Source organism: Tinamus guttatus, unplaced genomic scaffold (genome assembly GCF_059628265.1).
Source record: "Tinamus guttatus ecotype Peru unplaced genomic scaffold, ASM5962826v1 Tinamus_guttatus_pri_ptg000115l, whole genome shotgun sequence".
NCBI classification, from domain to species: Eukaryota; Metazoa; Chordata; class Aves; order Tinamiformes; family Tinamidae; genus Tinamus; species Tinamus guttatus.
The window spans coordinates 11,721,048-11,740,379 of NW_028288649.1; the positions used below are offsets into that span (position 1 = coordinate 11,721,048).

A 19,332-nucleotide genomic window follows, 5' to 3' on the forward strand; every position below is an offset into this window, starting at 1 on the left:
ACTGATGGCGCATGCAAAATTCTCCATGAGCAGAAATGCTCCTCATCGAGGATAAAGGCTTAAGGCAGTAGCTTTTGCATCATGAATCATCTTTCAGCTGCAATGCAAAAAAAGACCTAGTCCAACCACTACATCTTTCCACTGCTATTGACAGTGGTGACATTAGATCCAAACGTGACATTTTCCAGTCAAGGAGCGAGGGCAGGAGCACCTTTCAGTAGCAGCTTGTGCACCTGTTGGTTTAGAAGTATTTTACAGTACATACTCGAAACTGTCTAACCTGAGAAATGATGGCTAAGCCCAAGCACAAAAGAAATCACAACTGGCTATGAAAAATAACCTAGTAAAACTAGCCAGGGCATTGTATTTTAAAACCACCTCGGTCATATTGCAGAAGTACCCTCACAAACACTAATAAGTCAATTCAGCACGAACACCTGCCTCAGAAATAAATCTCTGTTTGACAGTTCTTACTGTGAAAATACCCACACGTTATTACTCACAAGACCATTTTTCATATTTCTAATTTTACATTTCAGTTGCTTACTAACTGCAAGGGATTCCCCATTCATTATTATATCTTGGACCATACAATGCTTTGGGATACAGAATATGAGAGAAAGAGACCAAGAGCCCACTTTAAATCAGAAGAGTGAGAAGAAAAAGAAGAAAACACGCAATATCCCAATTTCAGACACCTCCACCATAGACTTGGCAGGAAAGAGGAGCTTTGCACTGCAAATAGAAAGATAACAAACTTGAGCTGTGGTGAATGGTCAGCGGGAACCACTTTCATTATCAGAGACCACTGATGAGTATGCTTGAGCGTACATGGATAAAGAAACATGTTTTGTGACCATTACAAGGTGCAGTTCCTATGCTAACCAGTATATATATATATTTATACAGTGAAAACATTTGCATAGTACTGATTAGGAAGCTTTAATAATAAGCTCCAGTTAAATATTAGCTTGCAGCCAAAATCACATTAACATGATATAAACATTTCAGGGGCTTAGTCACACTTAATCAGGTGTAGAAAAATAGAAAAATTGTCTTTAGACAAAATACATTTACCTCTAGATTTGACAGAAAGACTAGTATTAAATTTCAAAATTTCAAACTGAATGCTTACCTTTTCCACAGGGGTGTTTTCTTCACTTGTTACACTTGCTTTTCTTGATTCATTTTTTGTTCTGCTCAGCCTTCGGGACACTTTTTCTCTAAGCAGAGTGGCATATCCAATGTGCTCGTAGATGGGGTTTGTTGTCATTTTTGATATATACTCAGAAGCCTTTGTTTCTATGTACAATGTTATCAAACCATCTGTTACCAGATCATGGATTGACTCGAATCTTTTCTCCCCAACAAAGTGCTTTCCATCATAGAACAACCTGTAGTTCAGGGTCTGATTACCAAATCTGCATATACCAGGAAAAAAAAAAATGAGGAAGAGGAAAAAGATATAGAGGGAAGAGTGAGAGACAGAATCCATACTGGCAAAATACTCAGGAGGCAATTTTGCTGACTATATGCCACGTTATATATCTGGGTTACATATGGAATATAGACATGACTGCAACTGGATCTCTGCGGATGCAGCTCAAATTCAAGATCAAACCTCACTGCAGCACATGGACTGGGCTACAGCAGCATCGAGCCAGTTGTCTTTAAAAAAATACATAATAAACCAGAATGACATGATTTTGCTCTAAATCCTATAGGGAGTACCATAGCACATGGAAAAACATGTTTTCACTTACAAGACCTTGTATTGGGATGTAAAATTCTGTTAAGGGCTGCTTCATCCTGCAACATTTCTAAGGTGCTGAAACCAGAAGCTCAACCCCCATGGGCATTTTTACAGGCAACGGAAAGACATGGGCATCTCCAGCAAGTAATTCAAATCCTAAGAGTCTGAATCATCCTCTGGAAGGAAGCCAGAGAGATTAAGATCCTAATTTGGAGTGGCCGGGTGGGGAATTAAATGCCTAAAGTTTGGTGGGATAACTCTGACCTTACATGGCTATTAACAGCATCAATGTTTTTAAAAGCTGTATGAAAAAGAAGAGGGCTGTAGTAGCACCTTCTGTTCATAACACGGAGGTGAAATACTATTCTTGATTAAATCACTGGGTTAAGTGATGCAGCATAATACACCAAATGTACATGTTTCTGCATACTATGTTGTACATTCAAAACCAAACTGTTAACTGATATTTTTCCCTGCACATTATTTCATATAAATTCTCAACTTACAGTTAAATTCACTTTTTGAGTCTACAAATAATTATCCAGATGAATTTAGAAATCACACTGTCGTGTCAAAACAACAGGCAGTTTGCCATAATCCCTGTCCTTTGGTAGTTCTTTTTATTCTTTATTTTGAAATAGCTGGCCAAAATCCTACAAAAAATATGCTTGTTCTTTTTCAGCTGACAAAAGTTGCTTTTAATTTACAACACTTTTTAATTGGCATGAATCACTAGCTTTTCCAGCTCTACCATCTGCACAGCAACAAGAATGCTGAGGATGATTTCAGCACAGTATCACAGCTCCTTGGGAGAACTCCTTGAAGATTTTTTTTAAACCCTTACCAGCAGGAGGGGAAAAATGAACACTTTTATTTTGTGTCTATGTCCCCCAGAAGGAATAATGTTATAAACATTGTAAAGTATTGTCACTGAGTTTATTTTGTCAAAACCCAATAGAGCATCTGGGTTTCCTCCCACTAGCCCACAGCAGCTTTAAGGTTGCCACAGGGGCAGCTTTGAATGGCACAGTTAAGCCAGGAGGGCCTGTGAGGAGCCTGTGAGGAGCAGTGGTACTGTAGCTCAGTCTCTGAATTTTGAATTCAGCTGAATAGCAGCATCTTACTTCTTTGCACAGCTTTATTTCATTGATCCACACTGTATTTCTACAGCATGGCTGCATTCCAGCGAGGGGAAGAAAAACGAGGCCTGCTATGCCTTCTTGACAGGTGGCCAGCCACTGCACTTCTTGGTTTTCCAGAGTGGGATTCTTTAAATATCTCCTACTGTCACTGATGTTGGTGCAAAACACCTCACTGAGCCCAGAGCAAAATCTCGCTGTGCCCTGGAAGAACTGGTTAAAAGGACAGTAGGACCCTATCACCACTTCTTGCTGTTCTCTTGTTCTTAGCAGCATCCACATTTCTCTTGGGTTCTGTGAATTCACTTTAGTGTCTTTCTTAGGTTTCAAGGATAAGGTCCATGTTTAACTCACTGCAGCAGCCTTGTCTGGATTAAAACAAAACAAAAAAAATGGGAAGCAGACACAGTCTGCTCCTGAAAAGGCACTTTCTTAGCCAAGTGCCAAGGGCTGACTGAAGGACTGCAGTGCTTGTCAAACTGCAGACAAGAGGCTCTAAAATCACACTGACACCGTGTAGTGTATTAACGAACTGTGCATACTGACTTTACTTAGAAAGGACTGATACACCCTCCTCTATTAAAAACACTTATATTTGAACTGCAAGCATCTAGTAAAACAGCATTTACCTGAGAGCAAGAGTGTAGCAGCCAGGTTGCCGCTGGCTTTCTCGAAGAATGTATGCGCCTTCCACGCCGGCAAGTATTTCGTCTGCTTGCTCCCGAGAAATGATCCCATGAAACCTAAGGGAAGATATTTCAATGATTTACACAATAAGGCAACCAGAAACACCTCCCTCTCTGCTGCAGAAACTATTTGAAAACTTCTGATATAAGACTGCAGGTTAGGCACAAATACAGCAGGATACAGCACCAAATGCTGCACCCAGGTGATATTTGCAAACCACTTCAGATCCCAATGTGGGGACAAGGAAAGAGAAAAGGAAAGAGCAGAGAATAATCCCCTGCAGCCTGGAGGCTACTGTGCCAATGTCCTGCAGTAACCACTGAACGCGACCGTGATCTGAACCATCAGGGAGCTGTCAACAACTTCCAAGCATGTAGAAGTGGCAGAACAATCTTCTAGTCTGGGCAAGTCCAGCATAGAGGTATAGGAGAAAAATTACATGGCAGTCTCATATACTGCTTCAGTCAGTGTAAGCTGGCCCAGCTGCTAAAGAGGAATTCTCACTGCATCTGCCCCCACGAACAACCATTGCCCTTCTCCGTCCACGTGTGTGTGCAAACAAGTACCTACGGGGCTCTATGGTGAACCATACCAGACAGGGGCTGAAATTTTCTGTATTAACATTGCTTCTATAAATTTGTAGCAGAAACTGACACAAAAGTACAAAGGAAAAAATCGAAGTTGTATTCTATATATACAAAAGTTGAAGAAGCTACATAATAGCCTTGAGAACAATAGAGTTTTCTTTAGTTGAGTCAAGTTGCTCTTTCACTGCTGAAAAAAACCCCAGTATTTTCTGTGCTTCTTTTGCCATTGTTATTTTAAGAAAGAAAGAGGCTCTGGGATACACTATTACCTTTACAATAATCGATATGTGAGGTTTCTGTAAGTACAAATGTAGTCTTCATAGCATTTGATATCTTAACTCCCACACAGACTGCTGGTTGATAAGCCTCCAAGGGTCTCCTCAGAGGTTTTGAAAGTTTCTATTTTTGCTGCTGTCTGAAAGAAAAAGGCACTAAAACCTACTGGGTGTAAGCATTTTCTAATTTCTGACAATACATAGGAAGTGGCACATTGCTAACACTGCCTCTGGCTTGGTTGTGACAAAGAAGGAAAACATGTTGGATATTGGATATAAATGCAATTGTTCAGTTCTCCTGTCTTTCCACAACTAATACATGTTAGAAATACGGGTTTTAGGCAATCTTCCCAAAATTTAACACCTGCTTAAAGAAGCTTCACTGATGTCCTGAGTATCCTGTCCCAGTGGTTCATTTTACTGATCACCGGTATCAGTATAATCCCAGTTGGGATCACTGTGAAAGCTTGTTTTCCAACATCTTATCTAAAGTTTGCCTTATTTTACAATGAGCCTCCAGTGCAAATAATAGCTGATGCTTATTATTTTTAACTAGACTTATGAATTGCCATGAATCTACTGGTAAAGACATGCTTAAGTTATGTCATCTATGAGATGTTGTTTTTAATTTGGATGTGTCAGAAAATGATTGCATCCCACCAATGCAAGGAGAAAGTACAAACCAATTTTCGTCACTTTGAATAAAGTCACTGTGGGAAGATCACTATTGGGCAAGAAAAGCCTTCTCATGATTGTTCTAGGTACATTTACCTAAGATCAGAGAAACATTTGTCCATGATGAGGCTCAGATCTCCTGAACTCCGAATCCTGACCTTGACAGCAGCGGATGAAAAAGCTTTACCAAAACAGTGCAGGAAAAAATCAGTGTTTCTTTGTGCCGCTTCATTTTCGCTCCTCATTTTTTTTCCCAGCACTACTGAGCCAACTGCATTTAAAGGACTGTCCCCAGTAGATCTAAAATCTGCTTTCTGAATGGTAATAGCTAATGTAATCTTACCTTGATGGGTTCATCTAGATGACCTCCTATGGTCCCTGACATTCTGCTTCCCTACTTGACATCAGTAACCAGCCAGGTTACCGCAAAAAGAACTGGGGTGATGGTTTTCCAAGTCCTGTCCTATAAATCATGTTGGGTTAGTTATCTTGCTACTGTCCTCAGTTCTGCTGTCTCCTCCTGACTAGATCTGAATTCCCCATTGGCAAAGATAATATTTAAAAATGAAACTACAGTAATCAGGGGCAAGCTATGGAAGCTCTTGAGGTTTTTGATAGTAGAAAAGGATCATTAAACATTGCTGATGTATCTGGCCCTACCACGGAAATGAAGAGCCCAGCTAGAGACAGGAAAACATTCCTAGGAATTGTGCTCTAGCGGCCTGTTAGTTTCCTTGCAACAAAAAAGGTATCAGTCCTCTGGGTGTTTCAGACCCTGCAACCTCACCAGGGTGTAAAGCACCAAGCCACGTGGTAATGGGCATCCAGCATCATGGTAGAGACAATATAAGAACACATAACAAAAAGGCAGCGACAAAGGAGGTCTTTTCTCTCTTCCCTAACCCACTGTAGCCTCATAGGCAGGTTAAAATGATAACCAAAACAAAAGCAAGAAATACTAAAGACAGCAATTTTGCTCCGAATTGACCTAAGAGAAACAGCATAAATATGGTGGTACAGTGTGTGGAATGTAAGCAGCAATAATGATCGTAACAGCTCACATATTAGACATTCACTGTTATCTAGCTCCCTGGTGAGGGAGGTGCAATGTAAATCAAGCATTTTGTCAGAACTCCACTGTAACTTTTTTTCAAAAAAATCTACCACAGCATTTTTCAGAGTCAAGTAACAAATATTTAAAAGAGAAAAATACGTACTCTCTTCCATAATACTTTGGTCTGTTCTCCACCTGCATTTTGAAAGAAAGGAAAAAAATATTAGAAACATACTCTATTTAAAACAAGCAACACACAAATAAGCTGGACTATGAATGAGAATGGCTGCACCCATCTTTGTTACCAAATTCTGCAGATTCAAAAGTGGGACTGGAACATGACTAGACAGAAGAAAAGAAAAATGAAAATGGAACTGGTAGGTTTATTCATGGTCCTCCCAGAAGTACAGTACTTACCAATGGTCAAAAAAAAGCACAACTAGAATTCATCTTATAAAATATGATCAAATATATAAAGAATAGTTCATTGCATTTTTTGCTAATCTAACATTTATAGTATAAAGTAAGACTATTTCTGTCATTCGCCCTTTAGCTTCTTAAAGCATTTTCTGCCTATATATGGCATATAATTTAAGATATAAAATTAAATATTCTTGGGTGATTTAAGAGAAATAAGATTTCTGGATTTAAATCTAGACTTAACTTCATAGAAGTCTCAAGAACTTGTGGGCCTGATCCAAAGGACACTGACACTGCTGGAAAAACTCCCAATTATTTTAAAGAGCTCCGAAACAAGTTTTAGGAACATGATGTTCTTATGCATAAACTTGGGGCAGTCTGACACTTTGGTTCATTTCTCAGGCTTTGGTCAATTCTCCAAAAACAAACTCATCATCCTCACAGCCCTTTATTTCATGCAAAGTCTTTGCCTTCATCTCATCCAGATTGCTTCCACGCAGCTCTTGGCAGCTAAAGAAACAGGAAGCCGGCAGGGGGCACTTCGTTACAAGATTTCATGAGGGGATTTGGTTGCTACAACTTTACCATTCCCAGAAATGTATTTGACTACTAGATATTAATTTTCAGATTTTATGACATATCCATATATATGCACTCATTTAAGAGTCTTTATAAAGAGATATCTCTCCCTGTGGTCTCTGTTTGGCTATGGCTTTTATAAAGAAAATGTACTAGTGTCCTCTTCATGGGCCTTAAAACTGCATCTTGAGCCAGCCAAGAGAGAATTTAATATAACATATATACAAATTGCTTAGTTGATGAAAAAAAAAAAATCTGTGAGCATGTCTGAGCGAAGTTGCCCATGAAAATGGAATTACTGCTTAATACATAGGGACACACACATAAAGAAACTGTGATTTCAAGACTGTTTGATACTTCAGGATAAAACCACAGAATTTTCACCATCTCACTTGACTTGGAATAAGAACCCTGATTCTTGTTCTGCTTAAATCTTGCTATTTCATGTATAAAAACTATACAATGACTATTTATTTACTTCTGAAAAGCAAATACCAAAATGCCACTGTTTTTTGATTCAGCACGCAATAAACTGAAGCAACTGCCTCTGTACCTGGCAGTCACTAGGGCTAAAATATAGTACAAAATGAACTGAAGTCTGTGTAAGATAATGAGAATCTTCAGTGGAAGTCCTATGGGAGTTCAAGCACATCCTTACTGCACTTCTAGTGCAGCACTAGTAGCATCATCCGCCTGAAACTCCTGCCTAGGCATGAGATTGATGCAAGCATTTTGGAGCTCAAAGGGACAAGGGATTAAAGGAAAAAGCAAATGCAGAAATGAAGAGAGCAAAATCAGAGCAATTGCCAAGTGCAGGTGCTGTGTTCCTATGTGCATTTACTGCAACTCAGAAAGGAAAGAAGTATGAATTCAATTTTTATTTTTAACTCCCATAGCTACCTGTTCATCTGATGTGAATTTAAGTGTTAAAAGGGGTACTAAGGATTCATATGAAAATAATCAAACTCGTACAAGAAATTAGGAAAGATTTTAGAGAGCTCTTTGATTAATGGAATCTCAGAAAGGATGTTGTTCATATTGTTCATCTTTACCAGTATTACATTACTTTATTATTTCGCAACTGTATTATACCTCTTAGCTGGGAACTAATTTAAAAAACAGGTATCTGAGATCGGTGTATATAAGACCACCAAACATAACCTTTTTGGAAATGATGGCCACTCCATACATTGAAATTGGTAATAGGGAACAAAAAGGAAAACTTCTTTTCCCATAGAGAGAGAAACAAAGCCTTTACACCACCAGAGGTGAAACATGACTTCCATCTAGGAGCCAGAACCTGCTTCTTTAAAAAAAACAACAAGAACAACAACAAACAGATTTGTTCTGATTACACAAACAGAATAAACACCAGCATTTTCAATTTACTTTAGAAAAATATGGGTCTGAGTTAACACTACTAGCATGCACCTCCTCAATGGTCTCTTAGACAAGCTCCCATACAAATATAGCAAAAAAAAAAAAGGGTAAAAAAAAAAAAAAGAAAATAAAAAGGATACCATTAATCTTGATACACCTCCTGGAGCAAACAGAAGTCTGTTTATAGTCGCTCTCACAACATCTTTTATGCAAAAATCTGAATTTGTCTGTAGATTTCTTGTCATTAAATAGGAACTGACTGCAATGCCCTGAATGCTGTGATTTGCATGCTTCCTGCTGTTTGCGGGTTAAAAGATTTGCTCTTCTGAGAGGCCACACAAAGCTCATCAAATCCTATCTTCTTCTTCCTCCATAAAACAGAAATCTGCGTGCCAACATCTTTTAGCACCCATGCGCCTAAATGGACATAAGGAGAGCACTTCGTTTTAAGCTGGAAAGATACTGTAGCATTTCCTGAAGTAAATCTCCAGATTTGCAAGACCACCCAGGAAAAATAAACAAAACAAAACAAAACAATAAAATTGCAAGCTCTGATATGCTAACCTCTAAAAAGTTGCTGCTCTACTTACTACAACCGTTAATCTGAAATAACCGTTAAGCTCCCAACTGACTTCATTGCTAAGAACACAAGGAAACAAAGTTATAGCACGCTGAAAGATCAAAATAACACCAGGGTCTCTAGATCAAAACCAGGATGTTTGAACTGAACTTGGAAATAACCCAAAAGTCTGCACAATTGGAGGAGCAGAAGCTCAAAACTATCAAAGAGGCCAGTAGTTCTATTTTGCACTGACTGAAGACTCCATACAAACTTCAAGGGAAGTACTATACGTCCCAGAAGGCAAAGGTGACTGAAATTCAGTTGGGATCAGCTTTCTCCTCTCCTGCTATGAATACACTCACATGCACACACACAAAGTCTCACCGGGCTTATTCAGGGAATTCTCAATCACAAAAGAATAGACAAAATTCAAGGAGAAAAGTGACAGTTTTCCATGGGGTGGGAGCCCAGAATAGCTGCCTTATTCTGAGGACACATTCTGAGGACACATACACTTACTTGACTTTCATACAGAATGGGCTAGAAAGAATACTTTTATCACTTTCCATATAGCCATCACAATTTCCTCACTAAAAAAAAAGGATCATATTTCCCAGGTGATCAGCTCTTTTTTCCCACCTGCACATTATTCCTGGATAGATGTTCAGCCAGAGCAGAGATCAGAGGGATTGAAGCATTTAATACTCTCATGCTAATAGAAAAAATACAACGATGAAGCAGATTACATGAAGCAAATAAAAGGTCTTCACTACTGAAGATGCATTTTGCCTTAAGTGAAAACATAATTTGTCTTAAACACCTTTGCATCCTGCTGACACTGCTCCAGCATAGAGAACCAATAAATGCCTTCCCTTCTCTGCTCTAAGCTTTCAACATAAAATGCAAGATGGTAACTTTCTGGCTTAAAAGAAGCCAGAATTATCGTCAATCTCAAACCAAAATTGTTGTTGCAGAGCAGGAATTTCTGGCCATTGTGCCAGAAGCCAGTCAGAAGAAAGTCACTGCTGAAGTGTACAGTTGTGTGAATCACGAGCTATTGGTGAATGCCAAAATTCCTTAAGGCTTAAGTCTACGTCATCAGGAAACAAGAACCATGGTGAAACAGCCTGAAGCACTACTCATCCAGCACTCAATAAAGTCATCAACATTCTAATATATCAAATCTTGAAGAACATTCCAACACAAATGAAACCTAGCTCTATACCTATATCGTCCTCCTCCAAATCCCTTTGGAAGTCTGTGCTTAAGAGAATATAGGTATTCCATCCTTGACCCCCAACTTGAACAACACGGCCTCTCCGCAGCCCCCACAAAACACTCAGCAGGGCATTTAGTTTCATTTCCTAAGTTTTTTACAGTGTCACTGCATATTCTTCAAGGTGTCAGTCAATTACACCTGGTTTAAACTCAATGCTGAGAAGGAAATAAACCCTCTTCATAAAAGTACACTAGCTATCTGAGATAATTCAATACACTATTTACACAAATTTTGAGGTGTACTGAATTTTAATGCCCTGAGATTTGTGGTTTATCTTCTGACCAGCATGGCTTAGCCCCGGAACGACACACTCCTGCTAATGCACAGATTATTGTATTAAAATCCTACATCACTCTGAAAGATAGCTCGTCACAAAACTACTGGGAATCATGCAGGCAGGCAGTGAGTATGCCCTAATGTGATAGATTTTCATTGCAGGCATCAACATCCAAGCCACACCACATTGAAGATATGAAGATGCCCTAAAGAATTCTTTCTGCCTAATTTTTTCTGCACAGAAATAAGAGAATCTTCATTAAAAAAAATCTCTTTAACTTAATTGCATATTTACTTAGCCAGTGGTCAAAGCTGAAAGTCAGAAACACTGGAATGAAAATTTAGAAATCCCTCTGGGACAGCAATCTGCCCATGTTTCAAAAGAAGCAGCAAGACATTAACACCACACAGCTATGTGTTTCAATCACTGTTTAATCTGGCCATACAGAGAATATAAAAGGGAAGGGAAGGAGGAGGGTGGGAAGCTGCTGCCGCCTCTCTCTGTTCTTCTCTGCTCTCCACGGGGAGAGCAGAGAAACAAGACGCAGGAGTTAATAGAGCCAGCGTGCTCACTTAGTGCAGGCAATGAGGTGTTCTCCCGAAGGAAGCTTATCTGATACGTTTTCCATTTGGAGCAATCCTGATTATTTTTCAGAAATCCTAGTTGACTATCCCTAAATACACTTCCCAGCTCAGTTTACATATTTCTCATGACAAAAAATGGAAGAGCTAGAAGAGCTACAAGAGAAGCCCAGTTATAAAAGACTGTGCAGGAAAGGGAAGAATTTGTCTTCAGAACATTTCAGCTTTTGACAGAATTATTGTGAGACAACTGTAAACTTTTGCCTCAGAATTAACAAAAGAGAAGTATTAAGGAAGACTGTAAGTCCTCATCAAAAGAAAAAAAATCCATTCCTGAAGAACCACTATACTGTATTTCACAATTTCCATAACAAAATTTTAATCTCCACATTTTTCTCAAAGTAAGAGTTACTTAGATCAATTAGCAAGTCCAACTAGCCCTCTAAATACAACAAATTATTTTACATCAATGACAAATTTGCAAGAAAATTCTGCAATTACCCTTTTTGCAGAAAAATATTTACCAAATCTTTCTACTACTACTTTATCAGCTACTCTGGCACCAAAATTTTCAAAGAGAAACAACTCTTGCTTTTGCCAAAGGGATGACATGGTAAAGGCTGTTAGCAGGAGTAGCAGCGATGTAATATCTATACTCCCCAGCCAAGGACAGGCCAGTTCTACAGAGCCAGTATGTACATGCATCCCATGACAATCCCGTGAATAGCGTTGGCAGTGACAAACCCATGGGGGTTTGTCACCTTATGGACATGTTTTCAGTCACTTGGTGGTGAGGTGCCATGGTGCCTCCAATGCAAAAGAGTATCTGGGAGGGAAATGTCAAAATCATCCAATAAAATGGAAGGAGTATGACTATACAGGTTTCCTAGGAAAGGATCCAGGATTATTAAGGGTCATCAACTGAACTGGAATCACTGTGTGCTTAATAGACAAGACAAAAAGTAATAGATTTAAACTGCAGAACAGAAGATGTATCTTAAGCTACAGCAGTTAAAATTAAATATATAAGCACGGGGGGTCATGAAATCTTCAGCTTTCGAAGCCTTTAAGAAAAGTATATATAAATATCCCTTCTTGATGATATCTTGAAGTCTCTTGCAGCCCTCGGACACTGTATCCAAGCCTATGTCTGCCTGGGGTGCTCTCAGGAGATAGAGACCAGCAGGGCATACACTGTCTGCACAGGCAGTATATATCACATATAAAACGTGCATCAGGGTGATGCCCACCCGTGTGAAGCTCTGTGCACAGGAGGCAGCAGGGAGCTACAGCTGACTGAGCTGCTCTAGTGGAGAAGCCCAGACCTTCGGGTGATAAACTTGTCAGTGCTTAATAAAATAAAGCAGCATGCATCTACCACCACAGCAAAGTGCCAAACTGCGTTTGATGTCCTCAAGCAAATATTTTGCTATAAAATTTACAGTGCTGAGGAGGAGAACGTAGCACTGGAGTTCTCTACTGCTAGGGAGACTATAACAGGAAAGACAAAACTGAAGAATGCAAGGGAATGTTTTTATTAGCTAGTATTCAAAGCTGCACAGCTCCTCCATCCTGGCGGCTTGCTTCATCTCTGTAAAATATATGATGCCTAAAGATCCTTTCTCAGAAGAATAATACATTTTAAAGAAACCCAGGAAAGCCCAGCAGCCCGGATTGTTTCTATGGCTTTTACTGCAGGGTGATTTCCATTCTATCAAGGTCATTTCTATCACTTTTAAGGACAAAGACTTTAACAAGTATAGGGTTTGTTTGTTTGTTTGTTTGTATCAAATTTGCAAAAGAGCTGCTCTAAGGCATCCTTGATGGGAGTATTTTTAACATGGACTTGTTACCGATCCATGACCTTGAGCAAATTCCCTCTGTCCAGCATACAATAATCAACATACTGGATAAAATATTCTGAACTCCAGAAGGTAATAAAAATCTTCTCAGACAGTGACATCTGCTATTGCTATTAAATCAGAATACATTTCTATGTACATTCATCTCTAACAGGGAAAAACAAGAATGAGAAAGGGAAGGGAAGGGGAAAGGGAAAGGGAAAGGGGAAGGGGAAGGAAAGGGAAAGCGAAAGCGAAAGGGAAGGGGAAAGGGAAAGGAAAGGGAAAGGGAAGGAAAGGCGAAGGGAAGGGAAGGCAAAGGGAAGGGAAGGGAAGGCAAGGCAAGGCAAAGGGAAGGGAAGGGAAGGGAAGGCAAAGGGAAGGGAAGGGAAGGGAAGGGAAGGCAAAGGGAAGGGAAGGGAAGGCAAAGGGAAGGGAAGGGGAAGGGGAAAGGGAAAGCGAAGGATTTTGTAACCTAATAAAGACAATACTGTGTTCCTGAACATGAAGTAAAATAAATTGAGATGAAGCTTAACCAAGGAGGCTGCTGCTAAGTAGTCAGGGAGACAGGGCCAGGCTCAGACGGCTTCAACAGCAGAAGCGGGAGTCATCTATTTTGCTCCGCAGTTTCCATTCACGCAGTAAGGACATCATTAAATGTAAAAAGACAGATCAATGTTACCTTGAACATAGTATGAAAAATTCAAATATACTATCTAAACTGTGCTCTTTTTTTCCAAGAATGATGTGCTGAGTCATTTAAATGGGAGGAAAAAGGTCCCCAACAGCAACAGACAACTGCACCAAGTGCAGTTGCTTGCACCAATTGCACTGCTTGCAATTTTGCAATCAGTAAGACGCATTATAACCTTCACACAACACATACCACAACAGAAGACAGTACATTTGCACAGTTGTGTTGGTGCTAGACCATCTACACCAAAGCAACAGCAAAAGCTATACTTCCTAACCAGGCCAGTGTTACTATGCAATTTAAAAATACAGCCCTTCAGCAAGGTGCCTGCACAATATGTTTGAATATGCACATTTAGAATTATTCTGCTGGAGCCCAACCAGACTCCTGAGTATGTGCAGGAGATGTGGACAGGATCTTAGGTTTGTTTGTGGAAGAAAAATCAGGAGACAGAAGATCCAAACTGGGAGTGAACAGAGGTACACAGAGTATTTGGAGAAGAGGGGCCTTAGACAAGCCCTAGACAAGACACATCCAACATGCACCACAGGTTGGGTGCGCATGCTGCCAGGATATTAGGAGAACATCTGTCCATGGGGACAGGAGGAGGATGAAAACAAAAATCTGAGGAGGAAGAACAAGATTCATTTGCTTAACTTCCTCTCACCAATTGTGTGAATACTTCTTCTCTGCAAGTGGGAGTTCTGTGAAGTGAGACTATCTGCAAAGTCTGAATAAGGGGAGTATAGGAGCTTAGTGCTACTTTTCTGGACTCACAGGTGGAGATCCTATCAGGGGTTCTGCAAAACACTATGTAGCAGAATGTTCCCTAAATGATGACCAATGCTTCCTTATCCGTATAGGGTGATTGAACTGAGTCAGTGCATACTGGCTTGTTATGATGCTTTTCCAAAGAGCTATGCATTCTTTCATTTTTTTTTCTTTTGGAAATAAAAAGGATAAACAGAAATTCACTTTGCAAAACTTCCGGAATTTCATCTTGAACCCTGGAAATTCAGGAGTTCTTGTGTGAAAACAACACAAATTTCACTGTGTTCATGTTCACTTCTCTTTTGTGGGCCAAAAAGAAGTGTATAATGGCTGATTTAACCATGTGAACAAAATCTAGGTGTATACATATAGCATAATAGAAAGATAGGAAGATACATAGATACATACAGACAAATGTGCATACACATTTCTATGGTTATTCATATTAAGAAGAATCAACCACTCCCCATATTGTGTTCTCATTCTGAGTCCTAACAAAAGACATCAAACATGATATATCAGTCAGTAAGCAAATATAGCGAGAGTTCATTGATAAATTACTTAGACTATCCACAAAAAAATACTGATCTAAGTTAGAACAGATGTATAAATATAAAAAACATCTGGAATTTTCACCTGCATGTAGGCTTACTGATTATCTAAAATAAGGTGCAAAACAGCTTCCATGTATTCTGGTATGAAAATTACTTAAAATTGACATCAAAATAAAAAGAACTAGACCAAAAGACTGACATTTAATATGAAAATCATAAAAGGAAGCTAAAAGTCAGGAGAAAAGCAAAATCACATATATACAACATGCACTTTAAAAGAAAACTGGAGAAGAGGATGAAGCTTCCCAAGGAAGCTTTCAACCAAAACCAGAGGGATAATTAACAAGATTATCAGTCCGCAAAGTAAGCTAGATATAATTATTGTTCATTAGTCGAATTTGCCTTCTTGTCTTCTGAAAAGCAGCTTTAACTGTTTCATTCAACAGCAATCAATAAGCAGATCAACTTGTTCATACTGTATTTGACTGCGAAGGGAACACCAATCTAATTTGTAAATTGGAACCTAAAACATTAGTAAATTGAAGCTAATGAAATTCAAGGAGAACAGATAAACCTACTCTTGTTTAACTGTAACTATTTCCTTATTTCTCATGTATGCAGAATACTTAGAAAACTCTCTGCCCTATTCAGTGCTCCACACATCATTAAAATGGGGATGATGTGTATATCTGGGTGCTCTGGTACCCTGTTCTTTTTTTCAGCGTGGGCCTTCATGCACTTTAGGAGAGATTTCCTATGAGTTCTTGAAGTGCTTTTAAAGATTAAAAAATGAAAACTTTTTCTGATGTGATAAATACACCCAAAATTTAGACTGTCAATTTTATAGACCTGCTTTTTTCATTCACTGGCATTCTGAGGAATGAAGTTCACTATGAAGATACAGAAGAATTACACTGGGTCTAAACCTACATTTTAAACCTAAAATTAAAATCTAAATTTTGTCATTTTAGTAAAAGATGGTCATAACATATTTTAGCAGTCTTTGGATCTACTTCAGTATAAACATAGACCCTTCTTGACCCTCACCTATTTTACTATTTTCAGCATAGATTTCAGGTGAAGATCTTTCCTCCTTTTGTCACTGCCTATTCATAATTGTTCTCCAGTCCCACTTGCAACCCACAGATGACTGCTGCATTCTCCATGTTTATTTTTGTTACTACCATAAACACGGGATTATAAAAACACAATTAAATCAGCGTTAATATTGTAACAATTTTAAGATGTAGGCTCCATTAAATCTTATGTGTACAAACACTTTCATTAATGAAAATAGGTTTCAGGACAATTTTGCTCATTTTCATTAATTGCTGTCTAATGGGGTCTCTTGGTGTGTCACTGTGTGTATTCTGGGGTTTCTTTGCAGGGAAAAGATAATGTCATATTCTGAACAATCTTTGATAAGCTCCCAGGACTGACAGTAAGAGACATCTATTCATGGTAGTATTTGGGTTTTTGCAGTTTAGTGATTTGAACAAGTGCTGTGAAAATTCCCATTTACTCTCATTATTTACCACCAATTTTACAGCCAATTTCAGTGCCTATTCCATCTCTCCAGTACTCTGCCACAGTATACACACTGTTCACAGGCAGGTGAGGGCAGATGGAAAGAAAATGTATTCAGCTTATAAAGGTCATTAAGTGAGCAGAATTAAGAGAATTCATGGAACACTTCCTGCAATGATTAAACACTTATCATCTACTGTGATATAGTCTACAAACATCTTACTAAGGCTTCATTTTAGCAACCTTGCTCAAGCTTATCTAATTCTGGAACTACCCTACCAAAAGATTTTTCTCGGCTACAAAGACAAAATACTGATGTATTTGAAAGCAGGACTGACAAATGTAATCTGGGTTTTTTAAAGCACTTTTCAATATTGTCCTATGCTCTGTTGTTGCTAGCTTGGACCTCATATTTCAAAAGATTATTTGAGGATAACTGAGTAAAGAACAATTATTTGTAGTGTTTCAGATTCAGATAGTCTGAAGGTGTCTTTATTTTAGTCTCCTAGTATCACTTAACCAAAAAAAAAACTGATCTGGGGAGAACAAAATCTCCCTATTGTAATCACATTTGCTTTTAATCAAGGAACCACTATTTTGCTGCTTTGAGGGCAGAGAGAATCTTTCTACTGCTTTTGACACAACCTATTTGGTATTCAGAAAAATGAAGCAGCCAATTAACTGACATTTTTTTTCTACATAATAATATAAGTAAAACTTCAAGGCTTTGTCTATACTAGGGAAATTTAGACAAGTTTCTCACTGTTGCTGACACTGGCTTGGCCGAAGCACTGTTAGGAATATGAAAGGTCTAACGCAGACAAACTCAGCAGCCACAAAAATTGCTGTCAGCTATTAGACTTTCATGGAAAGGAACAGGAGTAACATTCACAGGTATGAATACCTGAACGACTTCAGACAAGGAACATCAGAGTCACGGGTAAGGCTCACTCTTTGAAGGAAATCTATAACAAGTCTGTTGTTTACCAGTAGTTTCTGAAAACGTTCCCCAAAAGTGTCACCATTCCCTTCTTAAATCTATTACTTTGTCAAAACCTCAACTTTTTAAAAAGCCATTTTAACTTAGAAGAGCCTATTGAAATATATTTTAACATGAAAATAACTTAATATGTTACTTTAGGATAAAATTTGAGTTGAATATTTTGCTTGATTTTTTTTGTGAATATGTTATTTTTGATCATAATTTCTGTAGAATAAATTCTAAAATATGCTTTATAATGTGACTTCCTCACAAAATGCGTCTGAATTCTCGCTGCATACCATTACACTTGCATCTACAAGCAAGCTATCCAGAAGTTATTCCTACACCTGAATGGTACTTTTAAATTAAACTTTTTTATGTAAAAAATAAGCCATTAAAACATTGCTGGAAGGAATACAGTTACAAATTAGGGTACTGGCAGAAATCCAAAGTTATTGGGAAGGTAGGAGATTCACGCTACTCATGCTGCCAGTAGTGATTAATTAAAGGTCGTTAGATACCTGAAGCCCCAACAGTTCATTCAATATGATTCCCATTGAAGGAGCGACCTGCTTTTCCAGACAAGATATTTATGCAGGCAGGAGGGAAAAAGAAAACCATGATAGCAGAGCTTGAAGATGCACAAAGCTCTGAACGTTCATGTTTTATTTACAGTCGCAGTCCCACTCCTAGACTGGTTGTCTGTGTATCAGGACACATGATTTCTCTCTTCACAGTACAGCTAATAAAGAAATCCACACAAATCAGATGGTAGAACTGCTGAGATCTGAGGCTAAAACCTTTGTGACAATCAAGTACAGAGGAGCAAATGCATGCAGAGAACGCTGAAGAAAGCAGTAGAGAAGTTGGATGATAAAAATGTCAACTAGTGAAAGGAGAATACAACACTTCACACTGTATTAGTGTTATAGGTTTTGTTTTTCAGCAGACACCTAGATTTCATACTAAACAGGGCAGATTTCAGCTCTTACAAATGAAAAACATCTTCCCATAAACATGAAGGATTTAAAATTATTTCTAATTTTTCATCACATCTGCCAGAAGTCCTTTGAATCCTAAATCACACAAGAGAACACCCTCGACTAAGTCCAGTTCTTATGATAATCATCTGGAGTGATAAATTTTTCCAGTGTCACTCATATCTTCCTGACACCTGCTCCCCAGATGTTGGATGAATGTTATGTTGCATGCTAAATAGCTGTCATATTGCTGATTATTGTTTCCACACTGATCATAAAAAAAAAAAAAGGATTGAGATTTTTCAATGAAACTGACAAAATCTAAGACGATTAGGATGCCACTTCTTGAGGAGGAAAGCTTACATGATCATCTGAAGAGAATAAAGTTGAACTAAAAAGTAAACAAATCAAAAAACCCATAACATTTGTGATTTAAGGAACTGCTAATAGGTGCCACAGGAACAAACTGCTGAATTTCTCTTTTAAATAATCTGTGATGGTCTTTAAAACCATTATAAAGTTCTACTTTACATAAAAGCAACACTGTGAACCTAGTGAGCAATCTAGATATCAGGAAAAAATCCCCAAAACATTACATGTGAAAATAAACACATGAAGATTAGATACATCGTCAGTGTTGAAGAAAGATCTTTTGCTTCCACAGTCAGATAATTTGTTTTTGGAAACCTGGTTATGGACACAGCTGATTTACACAAAGGCTCACAATCCAAGTAG

The 19,332-nt window shown here is 38.5% G+C and overlaps 1 protein-coding gene across 1 annotated transcript in view; it reads right to left on the reverse strand.

The window, feature by feature from the left end:
- CHN2 (chimerin 2) overlaps positions 1 to 19,332 on the reverse strand; it is a 148,799-nt gene that overhangs the window by 60,897 nt on the left and 68,570 nt on the right. The window contains exons 4-6 of the mRNA XM_088521196.1: positions 6,334 to 6,365; positions 3,522 to 3,635; positions 1,136 to 1,421 (exon numbers count right to left, since the gene is read on the reverse strand). Of these exons, the coding sequence (XP_088377322.1) occupies positions 1,136 to 1,421; positions 3,522 to 3,635; positions 6,334 to 6,365 (432 nt within the window). The remainder of the gene's footprint in view (positions 1 to 1,135; positions 1,422 to 3,521; positions 3,636 to 6,333; positions 6,366 to 19,332) is intronic.